Here is a 27103-nt window from a genome sequence, read left to right as displayed (position 1 = left end):
ACCAGAAGCTTATTCTGTGTGTGACATCATAGGATTCACAGCGTGAGATGATAATGAGAGGACGTCAGTCTACAAGATGCACACAGTAAATAAACTTGAGCATCTTTGATAAAGAGAGCTGTGCCACTGGGTGATGACAAAGCTTCAGAGTCTAACAGCGAAGTGCAGTTGGTCGTCTTATCTTTCCTTCTGCACTGGTGAAGGTGATCAGACAACTGATGCGCCTTGTGTCCTTTGCTGTATAAATGGTGGGATTTCTGTGCACTTTATGTAAAGTGGTGGGTCTTCTACTTTACAGAGCATACCTACAGCAGTAATAATCACAGACTGACTGTATGATAGGTACTATTATCAGATGATGATAATAAAATAAATAAATAAATAACCAGACAAGTTTAGAAAACATAAAGCCTGAGAAACACACATTATAGTTAATTACAATACCTAGACCCAAAAGCTGACATTCCTACTAAATTTGTTGAATGAGCCCCTTAAGGATAGATTATGTGATGAAGAGTGATGATTGGTGATGATTAGGGTTAAAAAATAATGCCAACTGTATGGGGGTGCTTTTCATGGCAGGGTGCTTGTTATGTCACAACAAAGTCAAACATTCATCACTTTTGAAATTGGTGGAAGACATATTTACTATGTCATGCCTCCCTTCATCTTTTCCATGAGTGATGGAAAGGATGGAAGTTTATTGCATATAGCTCAGCTGGACATGAACAGTATTTATCAAATAAATCATCCAAAGCTTGTCCAAATAATTTGTTTGTTAATGTCAGGCATTACTTTATTCTGCAAGTCCCATCAGCAAATCAGTCCCTGATGAAAGCTCTTACCATGAGATAAGGAGCTACATAAAAAATAATACAGGATACGTTTTTGTTTTTTTTTAAACATAATTTAAAGATCAGTTTGAGCATTACTGTGCCCTGCCATGAAACTCTTGAGTTGTGTTGCTCCAACCAACAAACTGAAAGGACAGAGCCACAGAATCTCAGGTCAGAGTTGGACGTGGATCACAGCAGGTAGTTGGTTCAGTGTAGCACACCACCTACAGTGTCACGTCAAGATCTCTATTAATTAAAAATCAAATAAAATTAGAATCAGACAACAAATCATGATTCAAGCCCAGTTTCAGGCAAGTTATATCAGCAAACACACATTTAATTCAATAAACAGACAGAGAGTTATTTGAACAAACAAAGCAAAGGTGTCATAGGTACAAGCTTTGATTGATTTAATAGTTATTTATTTCTTTACATAATTTGTAATATAATGTTTTTTCTTAGTCTCATTTGATCTGAATATGTTTGTGATTTAGTTCAGTCTGTTTCTGTGTGCTGTAGCAGGTATAATGTTTAATTTCCCATGTTTCCTCTCTTAGTTCAGATTGTGAACATGCTGGCAACTGCTGATTAGCACAATACAGAAAGTAAAGTTGATGCTGACGTGAATGTAATTGACTAATAAGGTTATTACAATCCGTGCCTGTCCAAAATGTCTGTGTAAGTACAGATGCTGGGACAATAGCAGGGCCACTGCAGGTGAGCACCACACCCATAAATTAAATGTCAATATCTGTGTTCAGTGACTGTAAATGACCAGAAACTTATTCTGTGTGTGCCAGGTTTTCTGATGAGCTCAAGCCCTTTACAACACCCACCCCTAGTACCTGCAGAGAGAAACAGCCACACGGAAGCAACAGATATGCAAAGCGGAGAGGGTCGTCACAGACAGCACAGGATTCACAGTGTGAGATGATAATAAGAGGATGTCAGTCTACAAGATGGACAAAGTAAATAAACTTGAGTGTCTTTGAGTTGTGTCGCCCCAATTAACAAACTGTCTGTGTCTTTGATAAAGAGAGCTGTGCTACTAGGTGATGACAAAGTTTGTCTAACAGCGAAGTGCAGTTGGTTAATAGCAATAAATGATTCAAAACTATCTCTAAAAGAGGCTTCTTATGTCTGAATAATGTAGATTTAAATGTTAGACCTTTAGTTCTCAAGTATTCAAATCATTTATTTAGTTTCTTTCCATAAAAATGACCAAAAACAAACAGAAGTCGCTCTAGATCTAGATGATACACTTTGACGAACATACAGGGTATTACACCTCTCAAACTTAATTTGGTAAAACTAATTTGAAGCAGACTTTAGACTGGAAAGTAGGTTATAAAGCAGGTTTTATAGTACTGAAGCACTGAAGTAAACTGAAAGTACCATGGTCTGTGTAAACAAAGCTTCCTGACAAACCTGAATTTCCCGTGCTGCTCTAAGTATCTGAGGGCACACACAGCCTCTGCCTTTGCTGCTCACTTTCTTCAGATTGTAATAAACATTACTCTGATGTAAGATGCAGAGAGCCCGCACACAGAGTATTTCTACAGTGCACACACACAAATGCAGGAGGAAAAGACACAGGCATAAGAGGACGCCTTTATTCTTATTCTAATCTTTGAATAGTACAAAATTCACGCAGCAGAGCCTAATTCACTGAAACATTACATTGTAAAGAACAAATGCACATCTCTTGGTTAAAAATCTGCAAACTTTCAGATCTTCTCATAGCAGCTGAATGTGCTGAGGCACAGCCCTTCAGGAGGACTGATAGGAAGTCCAACGGGAGGGGCTGATACACAACTGAAACTAAACACAAAACTTCACATAAGTCGGAATCAGACCTGCTCCGGGAACACGACTGTTGAGACAAAGATATCAAAAATGACTGTGACTGTGTAAGTAATTTTACGTTCAACTGTAGGTGATGCATTTCTGTTTATTGGTGGTTGACTGATAAAGGGGTTTGTTGCTAGTAAAATTACCAATGTGCTTACACTGGTTATTCAAACAAGCAAAGTGATAATCTCATTAGTTACAAGCACTGACTTTATAATTGTTACAAAATTTTCGTGTTGTTATGTTATATCTTGGTCTTTTGAATGAAGTGAATCAGTTTGTAGCTATGATGTGTAACTTACTATCTTTACTCTCTTAGTTCTGTGTGTTAAAATGCGAATAGTATTTGCATAATACAAAAATGTAAAGTTGATGCTGGTGTGAATGTCACCACTTGTGATGAAGTGTGGACAGTATATTGACATTTTGTACAAAGCAGGAACTTTTGCTGAACAAACATTTTCCTCTACTAGCAGAGGAGAGTTCCTGGACAACTACATTTAAAATAATTCTTAATCATAAAATAAAAAAAAAATAAAAACAGCCTCTTACTGTAATATACACAAGCACAGAAGTACACACACACACACACAGCTTTTGTCATTGAAAATGTAATGAAAATTTCTAATCCTCCTCTAACTGTGTGTTGCTAACTCCTTTTCTTAGGAACGCTATAAGTGTGACTGTTGCAAGGATTGGAGTGACGATTGGGATAACAGGTTTGACAGTGTCACCCACTTCTCTGGCTATAATAGCAGCAGCAGCAGTAGTAGTTGTGGGAGCTGTGTGCATTTCCAAAAGTAAGTGATTCAAAACTTTCTAAAAGAAACTTTTTGTCTGATAAATGTGCATTTAAATGTTAGATATTAAGGTCTCAAATACTCAAATAATTTGTTTTGCTTCTTTCAGTAAAAAATAAACCCAGTACAAAAGGACGAACCGCCATGGACTGATCTTCAGCTTAATAATATTCATATCTACTAATCATGACTATCAAATTAAAAAAAATACATTGCACATATTAATCTGTGGTTTTGAAGGAAAATTCTGTAACAACAAATTTATGCTTACTTGCTTTATATCTCAATGTGTTGGTTGCTTGCAAACAGTTTAAACTTTGGCACTGATTCATTTTTGCTTAAATGGAAACAAACTGAACTAGTGATCACTGATGACACCTCTTTTTTCACCATCTTTAAAAGGACACTCAATTACCATTAAACACATTTTGGTCATTTAATAGTACAAACAAAAGTTGTTTATCTTGATTACACAACCTGACCAAACTTAAAGGGTATTACACGTCTCAAACGTATTTCAGCTGTAGCTGATTTTAGACTACACTGAATGTAGGTTTTATAGAACAACAGATTTCTACAGACTAAGATATTGTAAGAGGGAAGTATTGTATCACCTGTTCATTACAACTTTATTCTTCTCTAATTAACTTCAAGTATCAGTGGATCAATGGAATAATTACTCTGCATTAAAATAAAAATTGTAAACAATCTGTGGTGTGGAAGTACATTTTTGCATTCACAACTTTTTTGCTTGATAATACTTTCGTACTTATGGTTGTACTGTAAACATTTTGAACACATGATTTAAGCGATGGCACTGATGTGGCACTGTTTAGCACTGTTATCACAAACTGATACAAATACAACATTCAACTACTGTTTCAGTGAAATACATCTTTTTGTAAGTGAATTGATTGAGTTATTTAATGGCTGCTATGAGGTCAACCACCCCTTTCCTCATCCTCCAACCCCTCTTCGAAAGTACCATGTGAGGGAAAGAACATAAGTTTACATGTGGGACAGGAAGTGTTAAGATCTGAGCTCACTAACCTGTAGTTTTACAAACTGAAAGTACAGGTATTGTACTCTCAAATTTAATTTAGATAGATGTTTAACTTTAATAGTTTTTTCCACTGTTTGCAGTGTTTGTTCACATTTGTTGTAAATCTTGAGCTATTTCTGGCATTCAGTGAATCCCATGCACCAAATAGTGTTTTGTGATACGCGTCAACACTGACATAATCACACAGACCCACAAGGAACATTGGACAATAAAATAAAACAAAAACAAAAGCTTCATATAAAACAACTTTAATGAGTTGAGTTCAATCTGCAGATTTCTCAACTCTGACATCAGAGCACAAATATTTCAATATTTATAAATGTGTGGCTACTGAGGAGTTACGGACTTCAATTTTATGCAGTTGTTCCTGAACATGTATGCCAGTGTTACATTTTTATGTGTGTCCTACTTGAGGGAAAATTGGTGTGTGTGTGTGGGTGTATCTTGTTTTCTGGTTATTTCAGCTGTGGGTGGATGCTGGAGGACCGGGCTGAGCTGGTGCGATCCCATCAGGCTGTGAGGACGGGTCTGAAGGAGAAGTTATTGTCGTCAACCCCAAAGAATAGGATCAAAATAATAATAATGGAATCAGATCAAAAAGTAACAGCTTCAGAAACAAGAGACAACAGTAAAGGACACTTACACATGCCGTTGGGAGCTCCAGGGTGTCGGGGGGCCATCGGCTGGGTATTGCCTCCACTTGGCATTATCCGGTTTGGCATGGACTGTCCTGAAGAAGGAGGGAGGACTTAAATGTTAGGAGTAGGTTCAAACAATGATTTAATGTGCATGTGCGTGCGCATGTGTTTGTGTGTGTGGCCTGACCAGAATGCTGCATTGTGTATCCCGGCTGCCCCTGCTGCTCCCTCTGCTGGCGGACCTTCATCTCTGCTTGTTTCAGCTGTTCGGTGTGGAAAGTCTGTCTCTCTGATAGAAGCTGCTGCCGCTGCTGCTCCAGCTGCATGTCACACATACATACACACACACACACACACAAAGGCTAAGTGATATGAGATAGCCATGCTACTGTTGGTTCTGGACATAAACCCTGAAGAAGGTTTGATCATCTTTGCTATGGGCTAGGCAGATATTAGAATCACTCACAGCCTCTTTCTCGCGGTCCATGATGGTCTCCAGTTCCTCAAAGTGTCTCAGCTTGATCTCCAGCTTCTTCATCTGAGTCTCCACCAGTAGAGCCACCAGGGACTTGATCTTCCTCTCTTCTACTGCTGCCAAGTGCTGCAAATACGGGAAGAAAGAGATGGAGGCAGTTAGAAGAGGATAAAGTTAGAAAGAAAATGAATCCACAAATAAGTGAGAGACTGGGTGGTAAGTGTTTGTGACACGGTTAAGCAATGGAAATGAAAAAAAAGTAGCAGAGGTAAGATAAAGAACGAAAACAAAGAGGAAGAAGAGAAAAGATATGAGGTGAGACGTGGCAGATGAGGGTAGAATAAATTGGGTGTGCCGGCGCGTGGCAGGGATGGAGAGAGAATACAAATGAAGAGACTGGATGGAAGAAAACTACCAGATCAAGCAAATAAGGCATTGGACTATAATTGACCTGACCATACATCTTGACAGAACGCATTTTAAGTTTATATTATTGCTAGAGCTATACCACAGTAGTTAGCCATGACTGTGGACAGGATCACCTCTTTGCCACACGCGAGACAGAGCGATATAGCAGAGACTTACATTGAGACCTGAGATATACCTGTAGCCTTCTCTGTTCAAGCGAAATACACGTATTTGCTTTCTTACCAGGGGTTAAATGAGAAGATCGATACCACTCTCTGTAACCAATTACTTAAGCACAAAGTCTGCAAGTAGGGGGACACCAGGTAGCCTGGTTCTGTCAACCAAAATCAAGCCCCTCTAAAGCTCATTGATGAAGATGTTACGTCTTGTGTTTCATTTGTACAAAAACCAAAGTGTAAAGATGACAAGATGTCGGTTAAGCTGTTGTCGTACCTTCATATTTAACAATTAAACATGTGGGAAGTATCCATCTTTACTCATTCTTAGCAAGAAGAATGAGTATATTTTGTTTTAGGTTTTCCAACATAGACACAGAGTGTGGTAATGAAATTACTCTACATTTGAAGTCCACTTTTGGATTTAAAAGTCAATATCACAATGGACATTGTGTTAATTTTGATATTATATTATAATACATTTTTGTTTAAATCAGTACATGGGTGTTACCAACGGAGGTTTCCTGGTGAAGCAGTGTATTATACAGAAAACTACTGAGGACAGATGATTGCATGTCTAAATTGTCTTCTCCTCCATTGTAACATAAAACAGACATTTTTAATTTTTGCTTTTGGTTGGAAATCTAAATAATCTCAGCATTGGCCTTTGTCAATGTCAATTACACGTGCAAAGCCAGGTACTGAACTGGTCTCCAAGGAGCCTGTTTTGGTTGCTAGGGGACCTAACACAACTGAAAAAAAAAAAAACAATTTAAAATGACAACCATTACTTCACTTTATCCTCCAATGATTGGTCAGTTTTGAAGTGAGAGGGTGGGCTTTACCTTGGCCTTTGTGGCAGCTGAGGCCAGAGCAGATGCTGCTGCCGTGGCAACACTGCCCTCCACCAGCTCCTGCTCCATCACTCTTCTCCCCTCGTCCCCGTCTCCCTCTCGCCGCCCTAAGCTCTCGTCATCATCTCCCCTTCCTAGATCATAGAGAGTATTTCATTCTATAGCCAGTTATACACACATGCAGTATATACTGTATACAGCAGATACATATTGTACTAATTTACATACCATCTCTCTCCTCTCCCAGAACATTTTCTGCATTTTCCCTTTTGACTCGATCTCCCTCCACTTTAGCCCCACTAGGTTCCACTTTGAGCCCATCCGCCCTTCCAGGGACCTGAAACAGATCCAAATACACACACACACACACAAACACACAGACCTTAAGCTACAAAAATCACCAGGAGACACAATAAAAACTCTCTCTAAGCTCTTGTTGTTGCATTACCTGATGGGAAGTGGAGTTTGTCTCCATTTTTTCTGCATCCATCGATTCTAAAGGACAGAAAAAGACAGAATATAGACTGTATAAAGAAACATTGAATTGAGTGTGATTATGTGCATGTTATATTTAAGTCTTACCTGTTTTTTCGGGTTGGTTGGAGATTTCAGGGACCTTATCCACTGAGTCCTCCTGCACTCGGGAAAACTCCTCTGAAGACAAAGATGTAGAATCACAACACGCACTCTGTACATACAGTATACTATCTCATAGCTATACCATAACCTAGACTACACACAAATTAGCACTTGTGCCTCCGTCCTCTCACCCAGTGCGGCCTTAGCTGCAGCCGATGCCACCCGTGGATCCACCACAGATGCCAGGAAGGCCACAGTGCTCATAACGGGGTTCTCTGATTGGCTGAAAGGCACAGGCTGGTATGCCAGTGGACCCAGAGAGGCCGAGGAGTCTTCTAGATAAGGGTCTTCTATTGGCAGACGGAGGAAGTGGAGGATACAGTCGTCCTGCGTTCTGGAGCCCACATGCTCGGATACTTTGTTCCAGTCGTCTCTGTAAACCTCTAAGGCCTGAGAGAGACACAGGAGACAAGTGAAGGGGACAGACAGAGGAACAGGCAAGGCTCAGAACACAGTTGCAAAACATCAGGGCCTATCTAAAAGATTCTTCTAAATCTAAAACCAGCCCTTTCCCTTCTAGAAAAGCAATGAGTCATGTGTGAGATCCATGATAGAAAACATACACATACAACATACAAGTGATTTACTTACCTCTAATAACAAGAGTGTCTCTTGCTCTGTCCATTCCCTTCCTGCACTTGCTCCTTTAGTCTGAGACAGATGGCATAAGATTCATTTATTAATAATAATGAAACATAATGAAACAAAATAAAATAACTTTTTCACACCTAATTTCAGATAGTAATGAAAACGGGGACTGGTAATATATAAAAATATATTAATCCTTTCTACCAGACATAGCACCTGGACATGAGAAAAATGAAAATGAATGCCATTTTCGGTATATTTGTATTGTTACTGTGTGAGACCTTCGGGTGTTTCTTGGCGTAGATGTCGGTGCGCAGGCCGAAGTTCTGGCAGTCTGAAGGCTTCTCTCTGGTCTTCTCTGGGAAATACAACATGTGCTGCGAGGCCGTCACCTGCAAGAGTGAGTGAGAGCGAGCAGCAGAGACCATCAAGAGGCGTTTCATGTCCATCTGTGTAGAGCTCTTGTTGTGTGTGCGTGTGTGTGGATGGGTGGGTGTGTTACCTGCAGGGGTTTGTGTTGTAGCGGGGCCAGCCCAGACGGTGTGTCAGCCAGTACGTTGAAATGAGGGGTGGGTGGAGGTCCCATGGGGAGGGGTCTGCTCTCGGCGTCCACTTGGTAGTTAATCAAACCCCACTGCTCCAAAAACGCATGGACCCTGGACACAGGAATATTTTTTCTTTTTCATTTCACTTTAATGCAGCTGGAAAACTGTCTCCATGAATGACAAAAAATAAATACACTGACAAATCAGCATGTGGCATGTTGTATTTAAAAATAAATGCTGCCTTCAAACTGCAGTCCCATTAACTACACCACATACCGCACGCTCCCTCGCAACATTAACAGATTTAATTAGTTAACACATTTACAAACCTGAACGCCTACATATAATACTACACTTAATTTAGCAGATGCAGCAGACGTAGCAAACACCCACACACTAAGTTATACCTCATGACAGCACAGACGTCTCCGGTGAGGTTGCGTCTGCAGGACGTTGAACTGAGGTATTCCTGGGGGTTGAGCCGGTATGTGTCGATCATGAAGTTGCGGTATGCCAGGTAACTGCAATGTACAGGGAAGATCATGCTGTTGGTGAGGCATTTCCCATCTTCTAAGTTAATGGTGATTTCTTGATTGTCAGCAGTACTCACATTTCTGGAGATTTGGACTTGTTCTTCCCATTAAAGAATTCAGGCAGTGCACGTTTCTCTATTAAGTGAGTGCTGGGAGACATGGACACAGAAGTTCTCTAATGTCAGGCATGTATTGATTAATAAGAGAACATGTCAGTGCCAGTAAAGGTTTATGTATCTGTATGTGCTTGTTTACCTGTTGTAATTGAACCAAGACGTGTAGCTTGGTATAATAATGTGATGGGTTTGTTCTGTGATATTCTCCTCCCCCTCTGATAAGCGTGGCATCTCTCCTCTACCCTCTTCATCCTCCTGTACACATACACACAGTGTGAATTCAACACCACTTTTGCTCTGCTGCAACAAAAATACTTAATACAGACTACCCAATTAAAAAACATTCTGATTTAAAAAAAAAATAAAATAAAATAAAAAAAAGAAAGACATGATATATACCCTTCCTGGAAAATCATCCTCCTGTTCATCTGGAAGAGAAACAGTGAGAGATGAAAAATCCAAATGCATACACACAAACAAAAGCATATTACATTTTATTTTTAATCTTTTTAAATCTGGGAACCTATAGACATTCTAGTTTCATTTGGAAACATTTACCATGAACACATGCAAGCTTACCCAGGTCAGCCATGGTGCCTCCTTTGACAGGAGTATTCTCACTGTCTTTCTTCAGGTTGACTAAACAGAGAAAGAAAGAAAGAAAGAAATTAAGAACAACTTAATGACATATAACCCATCTGAAAACCTTCACTCATGCAAAATATTTTAGTGAGTTATGGTCACAATGTTTGAGTGTTTTACCATTCTTGGGTAGTATGACCTCCTCCATGTTAGGAACAGGTGTAGGGTCCTCCATGTCTTTGGTCAGGTCCTCTTCTGGCTCTTCCTCCTGTTGTCCACGCCTTCTCCTGTACACACAAAACATCAGTTCTGAGACATTGCACCAAAATGCCAAAAACAGAAGTACACTCTCCTGCTAGGATGAAACAGTTGCCTCTTACCCCTTCTTTCCTTTCTTCCTGCCTTCAGAGGAAGGAGGAGAGGGGGATCGTCTTCTCTTTTTAGATGGGGTGGACTTTGAGTCCTGGAAGATAGCGTAGAGGTAGTGGGGGAAAAAAAACCCCAAAAAGAACAAGAGTGTAAGTGTCTGACTGAAACAAGAAAGATTAAACCCTTCACATTCGGAAAAAAAATGAAAGTCTAAAAGATCACACTTGCTTCCTGGAGTTGAATTAACTGTCCACTATTTGACTGAGTGTTAATAATAGATAACAGTATCCTTTCACAAGCCCTCCAGACCTCCTGTGCCTACAGCTTCACACAAACCTGGTCATCTCGGAGGTGAATACGCTGGCGGAGGATAATCGGTACATTCCTCTCATCCACACAATAGTCTTCCTCGTTCATCCACTCATTGAAAACATCTGTGTCCAAAACCCAACCAGCATGGACCTGGAATACACAAACAAACACAAATATTAAATAAGGAATTCAGGTGTGGAGTAGTGTGTTTCGGTCTATCTCATCATTGTCCAAAATTAAACCACATCAGATCACACCAAGAGACGCAAGTTAATCTCAACTCAGACTTTTTGTCCCTGTCGACTGTCGTACTCTCTTTAACTGTAAGCAAATCAAACAGCACAGGAGCAAACAGACCCCAAGCTGGATGCCTCAGCAGATGAGACAAAAAGTTAATTCTGAACACTGTTTTAATGTGGTGCATATTAATGCTCACCCTCCTGGGTTTCTCTGGATGTGGTGGCTCTTCAACCTCCCCTTCAACGTCACTTGAGGACAACCAGCTATCATAACTGTTAAAAAAAGGGACATGAGACATAACGGGTCCACATTCTTATTGTGTATGAGCACCTATTTGTTAATGTGGGTGCTTGCGCATTACCTGTCAGGGTGCATACCCCAGTGTACCAAGACATACTTGTCTTTTCGCATGACAGGACACATCCACTCATCTGAAGATATGTATAAAAAATGTATTAAGTTAAAGTGGTACTAGACATTCACAACAATAACAAACACACATACTGTGCATGCGCAAATTGAACTGACCTTCCTCTGTAGAAGCAGCTGAGGGGTAGATGTGGTGACTGGCGAGTGTTTGGTCCTCAGTGAGTGTACCCTGTGCAAGGACAAACTGTGACCCAGCAGCACTGAGAAGGAACTACATTACCAGAGCTACAGTAGTTTTTATCAGTCAGATCAGCCTTAGTATACTTTTAATCTGTATTTCTAGCATAGGTTTTCTCTCTTAAGTAGTTCTATTGACATATCCCTGACTCTCCTGTGCAGCACTTTACCTGGTGCCTGGTGATGATATTGGTCAGTCTGCTTGCCAACTCCTGATCGAGAGTGGGGTCCAGATATACCACAGGCAGTGACATACAGTTGTTCTGTAGACACACAAAACAGGTGCAAGTTCATCAGTGGTGTGTCTTTGGTACTCTGGTGTCTGAGTATGTGTGTCTCTTTGTCACCTGGATAAGTGCCCCTTCAATTGCACCAAACATCTCCACATTCCTCTCTGTTCTTGATGGATTCTGCAAGTCAAACCTTCGCCTGTGAAGGTGTGGAGAGGAACAAAGAGATACTAAAGACACTCTAAGACATAATCAACCAAATGCAGACTAGGTTTTGTGAGGGCATATCACTGTGAAATGGTGATGGTACATGAGGCTTGACACTCACCAGCCTTGCTCTGCCTTGAACTTGTAGGCAGTGCCCAGAATGTGGCAGAGTCCACCCCCTGGTCGCAAGTCCAGGAAGCATTGTGCCTAAGAAGAAATGATAATAATTGCTGTTTCTTCTACTTTGCATGTTTTAACCCATTGTGCAAGACTTTAAGATCTGTCATCTTATTTTTTCCCCTTTCTGTCAAGGACTATAATGGAAATTAACTGTCAGATTTGTTGCATTTCCATCCTCTTCAATTTTTGTTGTCAAGAATAAGGGAATTAAGTCTAATATTAACCCTTACTGTTGACAAACAAATCTATCCATCTGTCCTTGGTCATACAACAATAGAATGATACACAAAGAAAACACAAAAACACTAATGCAACATAAATGACTAAAGTTGGACACTTTGGAGCCTGCAAACAACCAATGAACCAGGTACTCTGATCTCTAATTCTAGAATACAACAAAGTGAAACAGTGACAGACAGACTCACAGGCAATTTGGTGAGAGCAGGACTGGTAGCTTGTCGGCCAAAGGCATCCTCTTGAAACTGGAGCAGCTGTAAAGTGACTGCAGCCAAGGCCTGGCACGATGGAGCATCCACCAACACAAACTGACACACACACACGCACACGCACACACATTTTGAAAGAAGTAGAATTTCAGCATGCTTTATATCATTAATAACACATAAGCTATAATTTAAAACCTTAACATTGTCTTCCTGCATTTCCCGACAGCCTCACCAATGTGTTAGGGCTGATTAACCGCTAGGTTTTCGCAACATTTGAACTTTATGTTTTGTCTTAAATAGGCACAGCACCATTAAGTCCCATTACACAAATCTCGCTAGCCAGTGCAAAGGTAACGTTATCCAGCATGAGATGTTTGTTTACAGTGTGAGCCATTGGGTATAGTAGCAGGGGGCGGCTAGCTTGTTAGCTAGCTTCCTGGACAGCTAACTACCTTTTTGTAGTGCTTCCCGATCCACTGGCGCACCACCTCCAGTTGGGCTAAAGTATCTGGGCTCTCCCAGAACCAGGCGGACGGACTGCTGTCTTTTTTCCGATGCACAGTCATCCCGGAGCCGGTCTGGCTCGTCCCGGGAATCCCGAGGTTTGCTCCTCCGGACATTGTGGCCATAAAAATACGAGATTAATTTCAAACGGGAGAACAAAACTGCTAGCTTGTGTGTTCTCGCTTTCTCTCGCGAGATGCACCGCGATCGGTGCATTTCGGCATAAGGGTTTACTACATTTTAGTTTTTAACATTTTTACATTTTCAAGTGATATTTGAATTAAATTGTGTACTTTTTAGTTTAAGTAGTACATGCTTAAAACATATTATAAACATATTATTGTATGCACAACAGAAAACACACATTTGCAAACTAGGACTTTTACTTTGATGATACATGACCAGGAAGTAACTGCGCAGGAAATGTAAACAGAAGTGAAAAAGTGAGACAGGTCAGTATGTAGCAACTCACATATTTTAATGCTCTAATTCAAAACTCCCCTTCGAATATTTGTTTGAAAATTTACTTATAAGTTGCCTTTAGTCTCTTGTTGCAGTCTTTTTTTTTGGGGGGGGGGGGGAACTCCTGTCCAGCTGAGGCAGCGAGTTTCTTTTCCGTTACATTCTATAATAAGATATCTGCAAAACCACAGACCCACACACCCTCAGACCAAGCAGACAGTGGAAACTACTAGGCAGTGAAGCACCAGCACTCCTGTGAGTAACAAGAACTCATTCAACTTCTCCATGTTTTCCTAGGCCCCGAGATCCCATGGGTGTCCAGGGTCTGACCACCTATGTTGAGGGGAACAGACAGTTCCTCCAAGATGTGAAGTTCAGGGACAGTCGCCTCGTTATTGATGGTTGCAGTCTGTATTTCCGCCTCTACTTTAACCACGGTTTGGACCAGCAGCATGGCGGGGACTATGATGCTTTTGCTCGCCTTCTCACCCAATTCCTCTCTGCGTTGGCAGCCTGCAACATCCAGCCATATGTGGTACTGGATGGAGGTAAAGATGCTGTAGAATAACAACCCAATAAAAATCTTGCCTCCCATCCGCTCCTTTATTGTAGAAAACTCGAGAAATTTTACTTTAACAATAGAGTTGTGACCCTCAAATATATAATTTTGTCTTTTTTTGTGACTTTAAGGGATTGATCCAAGTGACAAGAAGTTTCCTACTCTGCGTCAACGCCTGCAGTCCAAGATAAGGGAGGCAGACAGTATCTCTCATGGCCGCAGTGGCTCTATTCTTCCCATCCTCACAAGAGATGTCTTCATTCAGGTCCTCAGCCAGAGAAGAGTGCCACTATACCAGTGTTCAGCTGAGGCTGACTGGGAGATCGCATGCTTGGCTCACCAGTGGAACTGCCCAGTTCTGACCAATGACAGTGACTTTTATATCTTTGACCTGCCAGGTGTGGGTAGTGCAAGGATTTTTGTATCCAAACAGCCTATTGCAATGAATTGGATTGATTTTAGTTATTTTGATTTTGGTGTTGTTACACAAGTTTTTGTCTTCTGTGTCTCACCTTAGGTGGTTACCTGCCATTTAGTTTTTTCCAGTGGACCAACCTTAACGGTAAAGCCTCTCATCGCTATATCTCAGCTCGGTGCTACACCACTAATGGGCTTTGTCGCTGGTTTGGGGGAATGAATCCACAGTTGCTACCCTTGTGTGCCGTCCTGACTGGTAACGACTATGGCGTTCCAAAAGATGCTGAAACACTGCTTGCTCTGTTAGATGTTAGCGCATTAGGGAGAGGGGGTGGCAGAGGTAAGGGTAGAGCACCCTCCTCTCGCATCGAGGGTATCCTTGTTTGGCTGTCTTCTTTTTCAAGCCCAGCAGAGGCCCTGGAGGAAGTGAGCAGGCTAATGGGGGAGGAAGGTGGTTGGGGCAAGAGAAGACAGAAAGGTGGGCTGAGTTCAGAGCTGTGGGCAGGTATGCAGGAGTACCACCTCACCCCCCAGAGCTCCCTGGCTCTCTGGTTCTCTGGAGATAAGCCAGCTCCAGGAGGGTGGATTTCTGGGCTCGTACAGCTACCAGAGTGCCTTTCCCTGGCTGCAGCAAAGGGGCTTTTGGCCCCCTTGGTGGTGGATGCTCTGGTGATGCGTAAGGTCCTGCTCATTCCACAGGTGGAGAACAGCAAACTGTCCAGCAGCCACTGTAGTGCCAGAGCTATACGTCAGGCTATATATGGGATATTACAGCAAAGAGGCCAGTATAATGTGCCTCAGGGTAGGGGTGGCAGTGAGCAGTTATTGAGGGGACCAGGAGGTGCTGTCCAAGCACAGGATATGATGGTACAAGAAAACTTCAGCCAAGGTGTGAGAGGTGGGAGAGGGCGAGGGGGAAGAGGAAGGGGAGGTGGTAAAAGCGCTGGAGGTAGGGGAATCATTTTACCCACACAGCAGGGTGTAAATGTAGGATTTAACAAGGAACAAGCAGCTAGTGGAGCTGCATTGCAGGCTCAGGGCTCCAGTGCCCCCATTTGTGTGGAGGAATACGACCGTTCGGACCTGAACTTGAAAAAAAACCAAGCAGAGGCACATCCACCAAGAATCCCTATACATCTGGATACACTAGGCCAGGTAAACATGACAATAAAATGTTTTCTCTTATATTGACCATATTTGTCTTTATATGTTTTGGTATATACAATTCCTAAAATTAATTGTCCATTGATTTTATACAGGCTCCTGTGGCAGTCCGTCTTGGTGCCCTGTTAGAAGTCTTAGGAGTGAAGGAGTCTGACCTGGCTGCTGTTCCTCTCCACCTGAGGCTCGCTGTAGCAGTGACAGGCTTCTGGCTGCGAGAGGCCATACCTACCCCCTCACAGCCCCAGGTCCAGGCCTTGGTGCTGGGCATGGTCTATGGAGAACTGTCCTGGAACAACCAGCCTGGAGCTACCCATTACCAATATGCTGGTTAGTTGTGCTCTATCTGCCATTTTATTCCACAAGGTTACAAAGACTAAAACATCCCTCAACAACGAGGCAAACAGTAATCCACTCTTATTGATCTAAAACCTGTTGCTGCTGTGTATCATCCTAGTCCCACAGCCAAACTGGGCTGCAGAGCGCAATGTGTTGGCAGGGCTGGAACGACAACGTGTGAGACCAGGGGAAAGACGGGGCTTGGACGTCGGAGTGGCTCACAGTCTCAGCCAATGGCAGGCCTGCCTCTGGAGTGCACTGTGTCTCAATCAGCTGCTGTTGCTGCCGCTGCCTGAACCCAACTTGTCATGGTAGGACACAGGGACATAAAAAAGAAAACACAGTTTGCATTTCCCATGTATGAAAACCAGAGCTGCAACTTATGTCTATTTTCGTTATCGATTAATCCGTCATTTTAGTCTATAAAATATCAGAAAGTAGTGATAAATGTCCATCACCATTTGCATTTGTGCTTAATATTTTTCTTAATCAGTTAAGTGATAATTAGTATTTGTGGGAAATAATTTTGCAGTGATTGACTGGTCTACTAATTGTTTATCATTGATGCGAACATTTCTCACATTGCTTATGGCAAAGGGTCCCAGTGCTTTTCATTTCAGTCAAATCAATACACTTAAAGGGTCAACTCACCCAAATTAAAAAAAAGAATCATTTGTCTTATCATTTGGTTGTCTCCCTTCCCCTCTCTGTGTCTCAGGTTGTTCAGCGGTACCTTGGTGCACGGCCTCCTCAAGTATATAAAAGGGGGCCGAGCTGCCGAATCTCTCCTAGCTGGGGGCTCCTTGTCTGGACAACTCTACTTCTCCCTCCTGGAAGCTGTGAGGAAGTGCAGCTTCAAAGCCCATGCCTCCTCTTCGGCTGCAGGCAGAGGGAGGAGAGGCAGAGGCCGTGTAAGGAGAGGACGAAGGGGAGGTGGAAGAGGAGCGCGGGGAGGGGGTCAAGGGACCGAGGAGATTAACAACAGGTTTGCTCTCCTGATGAGCGAGGAAGAGTCTGATGATGATTGGTGAGCAGGCGGAGAAAACAGAACGAATCGATATGAAGCACTTGCTAGGGGCCAAATGAGGGAGGACATTCCAGTGGTTTCTAAAACATGCTCAGGGAATGCTACGGTCATTTTCAAGTGAAGAATAACACCTCTTCATGTTTACCACTGTGCGTCAACCTTTATATTTCTATTGCACTAATATAACCTCCCTCAGTGATAACTACCTGCTTTTTATGTTCCAGTTGCCATTACAATCTCAAATACTGTGATGTCAAAACATTTGCATCAGAATACCTGAGTGGTTTTTCCAAAGTCCACTCTTGACATATTTTAGCAGATTTATAAGAGCTTTGATCAAAGTAATGTCATTTTTTATTCATGCAATTGTTTCCAACCTGAGGGTTTTATTCACTTATGTCAGCACAAGATTTAAACAGTGAATGTAGAGATGTCTTATTTCATCAGCAGTGACCAGAAAGTTGTATGGCAGCTAATGTCATCTTAATAAGCAATATATGAAATTGTATGTCATTTTATCGCGGATGCCTTAATACTCATGAATTTGGTGATCCTGAATTGTTTACTCATATTTCTCTATTAAAAAAATATAAATCAAACTCAGAAGCATGATTTTTAAAGCATCATATTCAGCTAGTTTTTAGATTGTAACCACATCTGAGAATCTGAGGATCTGAGAATAAACTGTTTATTAATTCTCCGTAAAGTCAGTTTTAAGTTACAGTGTATTACAGACGCACTGTTATTAACTATATATAATACAACACAGGATTCAGCTATACATAAATGCAGTATGTGTACACTCTGTAACAGTACATAATTCACAAACTACAATAACAAAATTACAAACGTCTTTAAAATAAGGAGAAGAACTCAGATTCTCAATTCTTTGACTGTATTAATCAGTCTTTTTCTTTTTTTTAAGATTTTTTTCAAAACCAGTCCGGGTATCCAACCTGACTAACATCTCTCATTAAAAGCCTCCTTGTCCCCTAAAACATCAATTTGTGAATAGCGTCCCATTGGAGCTTCAACATAAGGACCTGCATTTCAGGTGCAGGTAAAAGTTAAAAAGAAATTTGGCTACTGGACATAGTTGAAGAACATGACTACCGATATACACACATGAATATTTACATTGGCATGAGCTCTCTAAGCATGACTGACTCTTCCTGAAAAGCCAGGTCTTGCCTCACGTAAATCAGCTCCATATTCTATTGGAGGCCTAATGCAGTGGCAGCCACAGCTGTCATAAAACATCACGACATAAAATACACTAAAACTTCCTCTCGTCCTATGACGATGATGAGGTCGAGGCAGATGGAGAGGCAGTGGATGCCGTGTGTGACTGAGATTCTATAAGGTCCATGTCTTCGTCTTCATTCACTCCACACGTGTCGACCACGCAGATGAGGCAGCTTGTGACGGGAAACGCTCGCACTTTGCTGCAGGTCACCCACCTGAACACGGAAGAAAACTGATTTAGAGACAGCATGAAACAGGAATGAAGATCAAAACCTGCAGTCTTGGTGGGGTGGTTAGATTTAGTGTTTAAACAAGCTATCGTGTCTTTTTATAGATTCCCGGTATTCCCTGTAAGTGACAGAATTCAACATTTTGTGAAGAACTGCAACTAAAACAGTGTAGACAATGGTTCGTCTTTACTGGTAAGAATAATAGTGATGAATACCTGGCTAAATTAACTACTCAAAATAATTAATGAATTTGTGAGTCAAGCCACAACAGCCACAAAAGTGGATTAAGATCATTTTAATTAACGAAATAAGCAAACAGGAGAGAAATCAAGGCAGTGGTTATGTCCATTTAATTATCAATCAAGTTTTCACACCACATGATGATGACAAAGACGTAAGTAATGTCTATTCATGGTGATATGATTTCTTTTATTTAAGCTATATTTATCTACTATACCAACCTGTCGGTGTCAGTGTGGTACTCCAGGACGTGTCCGAGCCGCCCCACACCTTGGAACCCCGCCAGAACATAAATTACATCACCGACTGCCGCGCACTTCACCGTTACGCCTCGCCATGGCATCGGTGAGGCAGCACGCCACTCGTTACTAGCGATGTCGTAGTACTCCACCGAGTCCAGTCCACCGACAAGAAACACATACACAAAAACAGTTTCATACAGATGCCTCAAGAACACTTTTCATGTACCATGTGCCACAGCTACTGTGTTTACTAGTGTTATTACAGTTTCAGTTTTATTACCTAGTGCCCCCTGCCCTCCAACAGCATAGATCCTGTTGTTGACCACCACCAGCCCGTGGTTCTTCCTGGCCTCTCTCATCCCACACAGCTCCCTCCATCTGAGGACAGGAAGAGGCAGACAGAGGAAGGCATTCATTGTTAGGGAAAATTAGAGTGTAAGAGAGACAGACACCTGTTATCTTATTTCTCTGTCAGTTTTGGGGACAAATGAATTTAACAAAACAAAATCAATAGGTTTATACACACTAAGCTATAAATAATAAGGTCAGTACAGAGCCATAATGCAACAGTCTTTTCTCTCATATTCCTTTTCATTATTATATCCATTCACTCTGCCAGTGGATTAAATAAAAGTCTCAGGATTGTGAGCACACACGAGCGCACAGTGCATCATTCCTTGAGCCGTACAGAGCTGTGTGTTTGTGCGACTCACTGTTGTGTGTTGGGGTCATACACCTCACAGTTGTTGAGGACCCTGCCAGACACATTGTTGCCAACTGTTCCTCCACAGACATAGATGAGCCCATTGGCTTCCACTGAACCGTGGCTGCAGCGGGCCATCAGCATGCTGGTTTTCACCTGCCACGACTCCGTCCTGGTGTCGTAACATTCAAAAAGGTCCAAGGCTGAGCTGCCTGTAGACACACACATACAGTACGTAGCACCACGATCAGATATTTGCAAAAATGGGTGGTATTTAACCCATGTAGGATCATCAGTATAATTTCCTGTACTTTTCTAAACCTAAAATGCAAGTCATTATGAAAATCTAAACCCTTTCTCTCACATCCCTGTGCTCACCCACTTCTGACCCCCCAGATGTGTAGATCTTGCCCTGGGCGGCGCAGGCAGCCAGACTGTCGCGTGGTGTGGGTGGACCCAGCTTAGAGTACCAGCTGTCCTTCAGGACGTTGTAGCAGTCCATACGCTTGATGGGGAACAGCTGTGAGCCACCCAGGATGTAGACCACATTGTCCCAGAAGACGGCTGTGGCGTCCCTGCGCTTCTCGAAGGGGCAGCGGATGTCTGTCCAGCTGGAGTCCTGCAATGAAAGCCAGACTGACACTTGACCGCTGGATAACAAACAAATAAACAAAATAACAATCCAAAAAATATTCTTCATCGTCTAATCCAGGAATGTAAAAAATTTTACTGAAAAACTAAAATTTAAAAATGTATGTAAAAGCCTTATCTTTAGCTTTTTGATTACACTGTAATACTGAATAAGAGTACATATCCATACTACATTTTATGGTTCTTGAATTGTGTGTGATTGCTCCTGTGGGTAAAAATCTGTTCACATCTGGAGCCTGTTACCTTGGGGTTGAAGTAGCGGCAGGATTGTGGCTGGGAGCCTCCAAACAGCGCGATGCGGTAGTCGTGCTTCTTCCGTCTCGGTCTGCTGCTCTCTCCCAGGTCCTCCCGGTCCTCCAGAGACAGCAGGTGGTAGCGCATCCCACCTGGGACAAAAACAGACTGTTTTATTTTTGTCTGTGTCTACGTGCCTGTGTCTGTGGGTGTGGGTGTTGGTGTGCACTGATGTCAACCAAGCAGTCCTAAGCTCTGATGTAATTTTCACATCAACTTGCTCTCATGAATCTGAATTACCTACATTTGTTTGTGGTGGCTCATATGATATGCTTCTGCTCTGCTAAAACCTCAAATTTCACCCTTAATAATAATAAATATTTAACCTTTTAGTATTTTAATAAAGTACAACACAGATACTTTAGCTAAGATCCAGAGTAATATAACATTTTCACACATAGAAACCAATGTTTTGTGTGCCTTCACATGAATGCACTACACTTCTACTCACTTATGACCATCTTGAGGCACTGTGGGTTGTCCTGGATGAGGGGCTCAGCCTGCACTGTCTTAGACAGGAAGGTTTTGGAGACCAAGGGGAAGCGAACACACCCCAGTACCTCCACCATGTACTGCTGTCTGTTGCACACATCGTACTTCAGCCAGCGCACTGCTGCGTCATAAATCTTTGGGAACATATGCAACGACAAAACATGTTAAAACTTATGTTATGGGGGATACACTATCTTTTTAATCAAGGCTACCAATCAACTTTGTCCTGATGTAATGAACCCATACATTTAGTAATCTAAGTTATGCTTCACAAAAAGTTGTTAGGGATGTCTCCAGATTTCTAGAAAATTATAGCACAAATGAAATGAACCGCATAATCAAAGAATGTCTACATGTGTACCTGGGCCTCAGCACGGACGGTGAGTTTGTCCTGGTGCAGTAGGTGTGTGAGCTGTGTCACATCCAGTTGCAGGAACTCATCCAGTTTGTAGACTTCAGTGAAGTGGAGCTGGAAAAAGTCCTCTGCTGCTGCTTTCAGCTCTGGACAGTCCATACAGTCTGCAAGGGCTGAAATACCTGCAGGACAGAAGAAGGATCAGTCTTCTCCTCTAATGAGTGACATGATTGGAAAAGTAATTTAAATATTTGGATAATATTTGTTTTTTTTATATTTAAACAAACAGAAGAGCTCTTTACGTACCAGACTCTTATCTGGCTATTAAATGTAAACAAGCACAAGTACTCAGGTTGGAGCATACTGGCCTTTAGTCTACTCATTATGTAATAACTACTAACTGTGGGTGAATCAATAGACGAAGCATCAAAGCACTCACAAAATTGTAGGGTAAAAAGAAAAGAGATAAGATTTAACCTGGGTTAAGTGCTCCTCTTACCCAAACAGTTTGTTGCATCAATCTGTCCTTTGAGGAACTCCACACACATCTTCTTCACAGGCTCAATCTGGTACTGGTTGGCTGCATCCAACAACGACTGGACATTACTGCTGTTCACCGAGATCCTAGCACATACACATGCAAATGCACACATCTCTTCATAAGATCCAGATCTTGGCAGCATCAGGCCACAGTATTTTATATCAGTTTTAAACCGTACTTCTCAAAATGATCCTCCCTTTAAGCTTTCAAGCCTTATGCTTGCCAAAATTCTTACCGAGCTGTGTAGATAAACTCAATCAACAGCTCAATGATCTCGGGCTCAGCACTTCTCAGCTCCACCTCATGGGACATCGACTCCATCATTCTGGCTGGAGGTGAGGAAAAAGAGAGAAAGACTTCACAGAACAGAGAAACATCCAGCAACATGCGGCAGCATGAGGTATTTTTCCTGCAATGCTTGGCAACATCTTGGAAAGCGCTGTATAATTGATAATGCTTAATCGCACATATGATTTTGGTTTCTGAAATTAATTATCTTGGCATTTTTTCACGTGTACAGAGGACCTGTTGTCCTCGGTTATGGGTGAATATTTATTTTCTTTGGCTCTAAATCAACCATTGGTCCACAACAGTACAAATGTATTTATTTTCAAACAAAACAGATTACTTATGAGCATTTCCCCAACATGCCTCCGTGCCTCATATGACAGAAAACTATTTGAAATCAGTGCCTTACTGTAAGTGGGGTTGTCCATGATCATGTGTTTGTGTGCGCGCACACTTACTGGTGAACATGAGGCTGAAGAAGTGGCTTGCAGCTGCCAGCACTACTCTGTGGGCAGGAAAATGTTTCCCCTGAACCACCAGTGTCACATCACAGAGGGTACCCTGCAGAAAACACACACAAACATGTTTATCATGTGTCCAGACAGGGTGGGACATACATGTTCATAGCAGTATGCACGCACACACACACATACACACACTCATATAGGACATGAGAGGTCCTGCTCCCACTCTTGTTTAGTGTTGTCTCCCACATCCACACACCTGCTTCCTCAGGTTGTTCATGACTCCCATGATGCTGGACAGCTGTCTGTACTCCTCTTTGGTGGCACACTTCCTCTCGCTCTTCTTCTTGGCGCTGGACGCCTTCTCTGGAGAGGCTATCCCCGTCATGTCAGCCAGGATGTCGCTTTGAGCTCCACTGCCAGCGGTGTGCAGCCGCGGTCTCTTTGTTGACAATTGTCTCACTAGACAAGAGCGGCTTGTTGTGTTTTTGTTTTTGTTTTTTTTACGAATTAAAAAGCCGCCACTTTGAATGCAGCTTCACCTTGAAAGCAAGTAGAGATAAAATTTTAAAGGTGAACTTGCTGTCATATGTGGAAAAGAGCAGTAAAAAGCATTAGCGTGGCGTATTTTTTAAGCTACAACTGCACTGTGTAGCTTGGGTTGCGGGTTCCTTCTTCTTCTACGATTCGCTTATTGTTGAATAAACGCGCGTTTGCCCTCTAGCGGCAGAAGCGACAGATTACAGATTAACCTGCAGGTTTGCGAAGCTTTAACAGTGTGACATGAAATATCTAATGAAAAAAAAACAAAAAAAACAAAGACTTTAGTACTATGTATCCCCTGTAATATCAGGTTTCTGATGTAAATATCCTACACCCAAGGTATCAATACACCCAATGGCGACAGCAGCACTTTGTTTATCTGGTGTAACTCACACACCTGTGGGTAAATGACCGTCTGCCGCCTTCATACCTGCACAGCAGCTTTCACAGCATAACCAGGAAGAGAAGTTTTTCGGAAATCGCATGACGCTGACGTCACGTTGAATGGGGGCAACAGATACACAGCCTATTGTCAGAGATAACTGACCTGAAAACACACTGACAGGCACCGGAGCTGCAGAAAATGCATCGTTGTCTCTGCTGCTGCTGCTTCTCTGGGGAAAACTCCGGGAGCGAGGTATGTGATTGGGCTGTTTTGAGTTTTGTGCAAATGCTGATGCGGGTTTATTGTAGAGTTTGTCGAGTTCAGAGTTCATTACTGACTTGCTTCAGTAAAATTACTGGATTAACCCATTACTACAAGCCTACTTTAATGTAAGAATCGCGGGGATTACAGCCATAATAAACCTTAAATCTATCTGAATCACGTTATGCAGATGTCATAGAAGCAAGTCCGAATAATAATGATAATGATGAAAATAATAAAATATAAATCACTGAAATCACCATGACGTTATTGTTCTGTCACAAATACAAAGTGCAGAGATGTAACACAAAGGCAGTAAGAACCATATGAGACACTGAAATGAATATTTCAACACACTGAGTTTATGTCAAAGTAATTATAGTTTTAAGTGAACACCAGTGCATAATTAGTCCTTTATGTTTGTTTGTCAGTTAAAAAAAACTATTATAAAAGAAAGATTATATGAAAAGGAACAACTCTGCTATTTCAGAGGCAGCCTCTCCTGCAGGCCAGAGAATCTGATCTGAACGAAGCTGCATCAGCCCGGCAGATCCAACCAACAGGCAGTGGTACATCATCTCTCTTGATGCATATATCTGCTTCTCAAACCTATACACCTCCCATGCATAAAATAGTGTAGTGGCCGAATCTCTCTGTACCCATTTTGTGTGTCTGTGTATGTGATCTGTTTTTTTCTTCTTGTACTGAAGTAAAGGCCATGAGGCGGACTGGCAAGGTGGTGATTAAGCGAGTAGGTGTGCCAGAGTTGGACCAGAGGTTTTCTGACATGGCCGAGACCTTCAACGAACAGCTGGAACACTATGAGGCCATGGCCCGACACATCTGGAACCTGCGAAGGAGCTGCAGCTGTGTCCACGGTGATACCCTGGCTTTTACTGAATGCGTGGGGAAGATCAGAGAGGAGTACCGTGAGTGACAGGCTCAGAGCTCACACTCCTGAGCGAAGTACCCACACAACCTGTCAGTACAGGCAATGTGATGGCAGGCTACCGTGCCTCAGTTTTCCGTTGCTGTCCCCTGTGTTTATCTCCATCTCTCTCTCCTTCCAGAAGCCACATACAGGGTCTGCCTTAAGATGAAGGGCTATGACTTCTCCCTCATTGTGGTTCCTGTGGGGTCAGAGGGTGAACGTGAAGAGGAGCCGCTCCCTCCCATTCTGAAGTTGGCTCAGGACGAACTGAGGGGCGCTTCTAAGAGTGCCAGAGCCACCATGTCAAGGGGTACCAAACTCAAAGAACTGCTCAACTGGCTTCTCCATAGCAGGGATCAAATGGCTGAGCAAGTGAAACAGGTAGCACCATCTTACCAGGAGCACGGAAGACTGAAGACAAACCTGGATGAGAACATGCGGGAAGTGAAGAGGGCAAAGGAGTTGTCGGTGCGATACAGAGAGCGAGCTGCCGAAGTTCTCAATGAGGCTGCACAGATTGCAGGATCTTATTCATAGTTTATTCCAAATGCTTTCATTTTAAGTTTTTTGTATCTTTAACGAAGATTATACGCACTCTTTGACACTTATGGATAGAGGAAACACATTTGCCAACTGTCTTACTCTTTTTCTTGATAAACGTGCCAGTTGCAAATCCAGTAATCAGAATCAGTCATCTGCATTCATATCATGCAATCTGCAGCATCAGGAATGTTAGAAATGTGACAGAACAGATAATAAGACACGTACACACAGAATGTCATGCGTGTATTTAAAGGTACTATGCACACTGTGCTTTGCAGGCCTTTGCAGCCTCTTGTTTAATGTTTGTTGCAAGGACATGAAGACTTGTGATCATACCTGCCTTTTAAATGTTTTATTAGAATTGTATTGAATATAGCAGAGATTAGCACTCACACTGAAAATACTGTAAACTTGTCCGTGCAAAAAACTGAAATTTCCTTTATATGTGTAATTTTACCAGCTAACATCAGGGGGCATTGCAGACTAACTTTACTATTTGTGACAGCTGTTCCTTGACTCATATCCCTTAAATGTAGCTCTCTCAGAAATTGCACTGCATGGATTAAGATTCCCTGAATCCTTGAATCTCAGAATTATGTTTCCACATAGTGAATGTATCATTATTTTTTTTTTTTTTTTAGAATTTTGTACCTAATTAAACACTTGCCTTATGGAAAGATTGTTCCAAATGCAGGAGTATTCATGTTGCGAACTGCACTGGACATTTCTTCTATTGTGCCAAACAGGACAAGACAGGATACAGTCTCCTACACCTGCAATGGTCAACTCAACTTAAGGGTTTGTTGTGACTGTTTATATCCTTTTGCTATTGTAACATGCAGACGGAGCATTCAGACGGAGATTTGCTGCTCATTATCCACAAAAGCCCCATCGCATTTATTAACTGATTAAAAACTGCAGCTTTCCAGCCTCAGTTGATGTGAAAGCAAACAAACACATGGTCATATGCCATCTTGATAATTAATTTTGGAAAATCCATTGTTCCAGAGGTCATAGTCAAGTGGTCGTGCATTATTTATCTGAGAGAGTAGTGCTTTGGCCTTAAGCTTTACAGATTGATTTGGCATTAAGTGTGTAGGACGTGTTGGATAAAGCCCGAGAACATTCAGTTAGTCTCATCATGAAACGGTTCTGTAAATATAACAAGTAAATGAAATTTTGTTCTGTATATGTTGAATACAGGCAACCTAACTATGTCCTTAATGACTTTGACTAGATCCAGTGTTAGTGTGACAAAATGGTTAGAATTAGAATTTGTAACTAATTATGTTCAGAATTAAAATGTGAATATACTTTATTTTAATCAAATGATTCAGAGGGAAATCCCTACTGATTAAACATCATTCAACATCAATTCATATGCTGAAGTATATTCTTACAACGCTATCATGTTCCATGAATAAATGAATAAAGAAATAAATAAAATGATTCATTATCAGCACTTATGGTAGATCACTCTGCTGTCAAAGAGCAATGACTGACAGCGACAACCTACCATGATCGTGGAAATT

The 27103-nt window shown here is 41.9% G+C and overlaps 4 protein-coding genes and 1 long non-coding RNA gene across 7 annotated transcripts; 3 read left to right on the top strand and 2 right to left on the bottom strand.

Annotated features, from left to right (window-relative positions):
• Window positions 1-2662: 2662 nt before the first annotated feature.
• Window positions 2663-3487, top strand: LOC139634642 (uncharacterized). The gene is made up of 2 exons (XR_011694011.1): window positions 2663-2746; window positions 3354-3487. It is a non-coding gene; the product is annotated as an uncharacterized lncRNA (long non-coding RNA).
• Window positions 3488-4782: 1295 nt separating this feature from the next.
• smarcc1b (SWI/SNF related BAF chromatin remodeling complex subunit C1b) lies at window positions 4783-13403 on the bottom strand. Its single transcript, XM_071501216.1, has 28 exons — window positions 13147-13403; window positions 12674-12793; window positions 12190-12275; window positions 11979-12060; window positions 11802-11894; window positions 11554-11623; window positions 11387-11456; window positions 11222-11297; window positions 10810-10935; window positions 10485-10567; window positions 10285-10391; window positions 10102-10161; window positions 9922-9950; window positions 9662-9777; window positions 9484-9555; window positions 9281-9394; window positions 8831-8984; window positions 8610-8720; window positions 8332-8391; window positions 7872-8130; window positions 7684-7755; window positions 7550-7596; window positions 7330-7438; window positions 7093-7235; window positions 5655-5789; window positions 5376-5508; window positions 5194-5280; window positions 4783-5078 (listed from the first exon to the last, which is right to left on the bottom strand). Exons 1-28 carry the CDS (start codon window positions 13321-13323, stop codon window positions 5011-5013), a joined length of 2859 nt encoding a protein of 952 aa, XP_071357317.1. The 5' UTR covers window positions 13324-13403; the 3' UTR covers window positions 4783-5010.
• Window positions 13163-17306, top strand: aste1b (asteroid homolog 1b). Of its 2 annotated transcripts, none has more exons than XM_071501219.1 (7): window positions 13163-13296; window positions 13958-14208; window positions 14351-14617; window positions 14737-15791; window positions 15896-16127; window positions 16255-16447; window positions 16855-17306. In XM_071501219.1, the coding sequence occupies exons 2-7, from the start codon at window positions 13971-13973 to the stop codon at window positions 17165-17167; spliced, it is 2298 nt and encodes a 765-aa protein (XP_071357320.1). In that variant the 5' UTR covers window positions 13163-13296; window positions 13958-13970; the 3' UTR covers window positions 17168-17306. The 2 variants fall into 2 exon arrangements, with proteins under 2 accessions (XP_071357320.1, XP_071357319.1); XM_071501218.1 differs by lacking the exon at window positions 13163-13296 and adding an exon at window positions 13519-13650.
• Window positions 17307-18316: 1010 nt separating this feature from the next.
• klhl7 (kelch-like family member 7) lies at window positions 18317-23589 on the bottom strand. Its single transcript, XM_071501220.1, has 12 exons — window positions 23168-23589; window positions 22903-23005; window positions 22392-22485; window positions 22115-22239; window positions 21622-21797; window positions 21220-21394; window positions 20718-20860; window positions 20202-20442; window positions 19834-20035; window positions 19392-19498; window positions 19100-19277; window positions 18317-18623 (listed from the first exon to the last, which is right to left on the bottom strand). The coding sequence occupies exons 1-12, from the start codon at window positions 23294-23296 to the stop codon at window positions 18458-18460; spliced, it is 1839 nt and encodes a 612-aa protein (XP_071357321.1). The 5' UTR covers window positions 23297-23589; the 3' UTR covers window positions 18317-18457.
• A 301-nt stretch (window positions 23590-23890) lies between these two features.
• LOC139634641 (uncharacterized) lies at window positions 23891-27033 on the top strand. Of its 2 annotated transcripts, none has more exons than XM_071501224.1 (4): window positions 23891-24088; window positions 24588-24666; window positions 24808-25026; window positions 25168-27033. In XM_071501224.1, the coding sequence occupies exons 1-4, from the start codon at window positions 24035-24037 to the stop codon at window positions 25563-25565; spliced, it is 750 nt and encodes a 249-aa protein (XP_071357325.1). In that variant the 5' UTR covers window positions 23891-24034; the 3' UTR covers window positions 25566-27033. The 2 variants fall into 2 exon arrangements, with proteins under 2 accessions (XP_071357325.1, XP_071357326.1); XM_071501225.1 differs by having other exon boundaries at window positions 24044-24088; window positions 24813-25026; window positions 25168-25718.
• The last annotated feature ends 70 nt before the right edge of the window (window positions 27034-27103 follow it).

This window comes from Trachinotus anak, unplaced genomic scaffold (assembly GCF_046630095.1).
Source record: "Trachinotus anak isolate AG129_WGS33_773 ecotype Australia unplaced genomic scaffold, CSIRO_AGI_Tana_v1 ptg000016l, whole genome shotgun sequence".
NCBI classification, from domain to species: Eukaryota; Metazoa; Chordata; class Actinopteri; order Carangiformes; family Carangidae; genus Trachinotus; species Trachinotus anak.
Note: the sequence above shows the minus strand (reverse complement) of the source record. Positions and strands in the feature narration are given on the sequence as shown.

Coding starts and splice junctions, on each gene's coding strand:
- klhl7 (XM_071501220.1), bottom strand. CDS start 23,296: ATGACGGGGATAGCCTCTCCAGAGAAGGCGTCCAGCGCCAAGAAGAAG. Junction 23,006..23,167: donor TGAACAACCTGAGGAAGCAG/GTGTGTGGATGT, acceptor TGTTTTCTGCAG/GGTACCCTCTGTGATGTGAC. Junction 20,443..20,717: donor GCCGCTACTTCAACCCCAAG/GTAACAGGCTCC, acceptor CTTTCATTGCAG/GACTCCAGCTGGACAGACAT.
- LOC139634641 (XM_071501224.1), top strand. CDS start 24,035: ATGCATCGTTGTCTCTGCTGCTGCTGCTTCTCTGGGGAAAACTCCGGG. Junction 24,089..24,587: donor GGGAAAACTCCGGGAGCGAG/GTATGTGATTGG, acceptor CTGCTATTTCAG/AGGCAGCCTCTCCTGCAGGC. Junction 24,667..24,807: donor GATCCAACCAACAGGCAGTG/GTACATCATCTC, acceptor CTTGTACTGAAG/TAAAGGCCATGAGGCGGACT.
- smarcc1b (XM_071501216.1), bottom strand. CDS start 13,323: ATGGCCACAATGTCCGGAGGAGCAAACCTCGGGATTCCCGGGACGAGC. Junction 11,895..11,978: donor TTGAAGGGGCACTTATCCAG/GTGACAAAGAGA, acceptor GTGTGTCTACAG/AACAACTGTATGTCACTGCC. Junction 5,281..5,375: donor ATACACAATGCAGCATTCTG/GTCAGGCCACAC, acceptor CTCCTTCTTCAG/GACAGTCCATGCCAAACCGG.
- aste1b (XM_071501219.1), top strand. CDS start 13,971: ATGGGTGTCCAGGGTCTGACCACCTATGTTGAGGGGAACAGACAGTTC. Junction 14,209..14,350: donor ATATGTGGTACTGGATGGAG/GTAAAGATGCTG, acceptor TGTGACTTTAAG/GGATTGATCCAAGTGACAAG. Junction 16,448..16,854: donor CCTGAACCCAACTTGTCATG/GTAGGACACAGG, acceptor TCTGTGTCTCAG/GTTGTTCAGCGGTACCTTGG.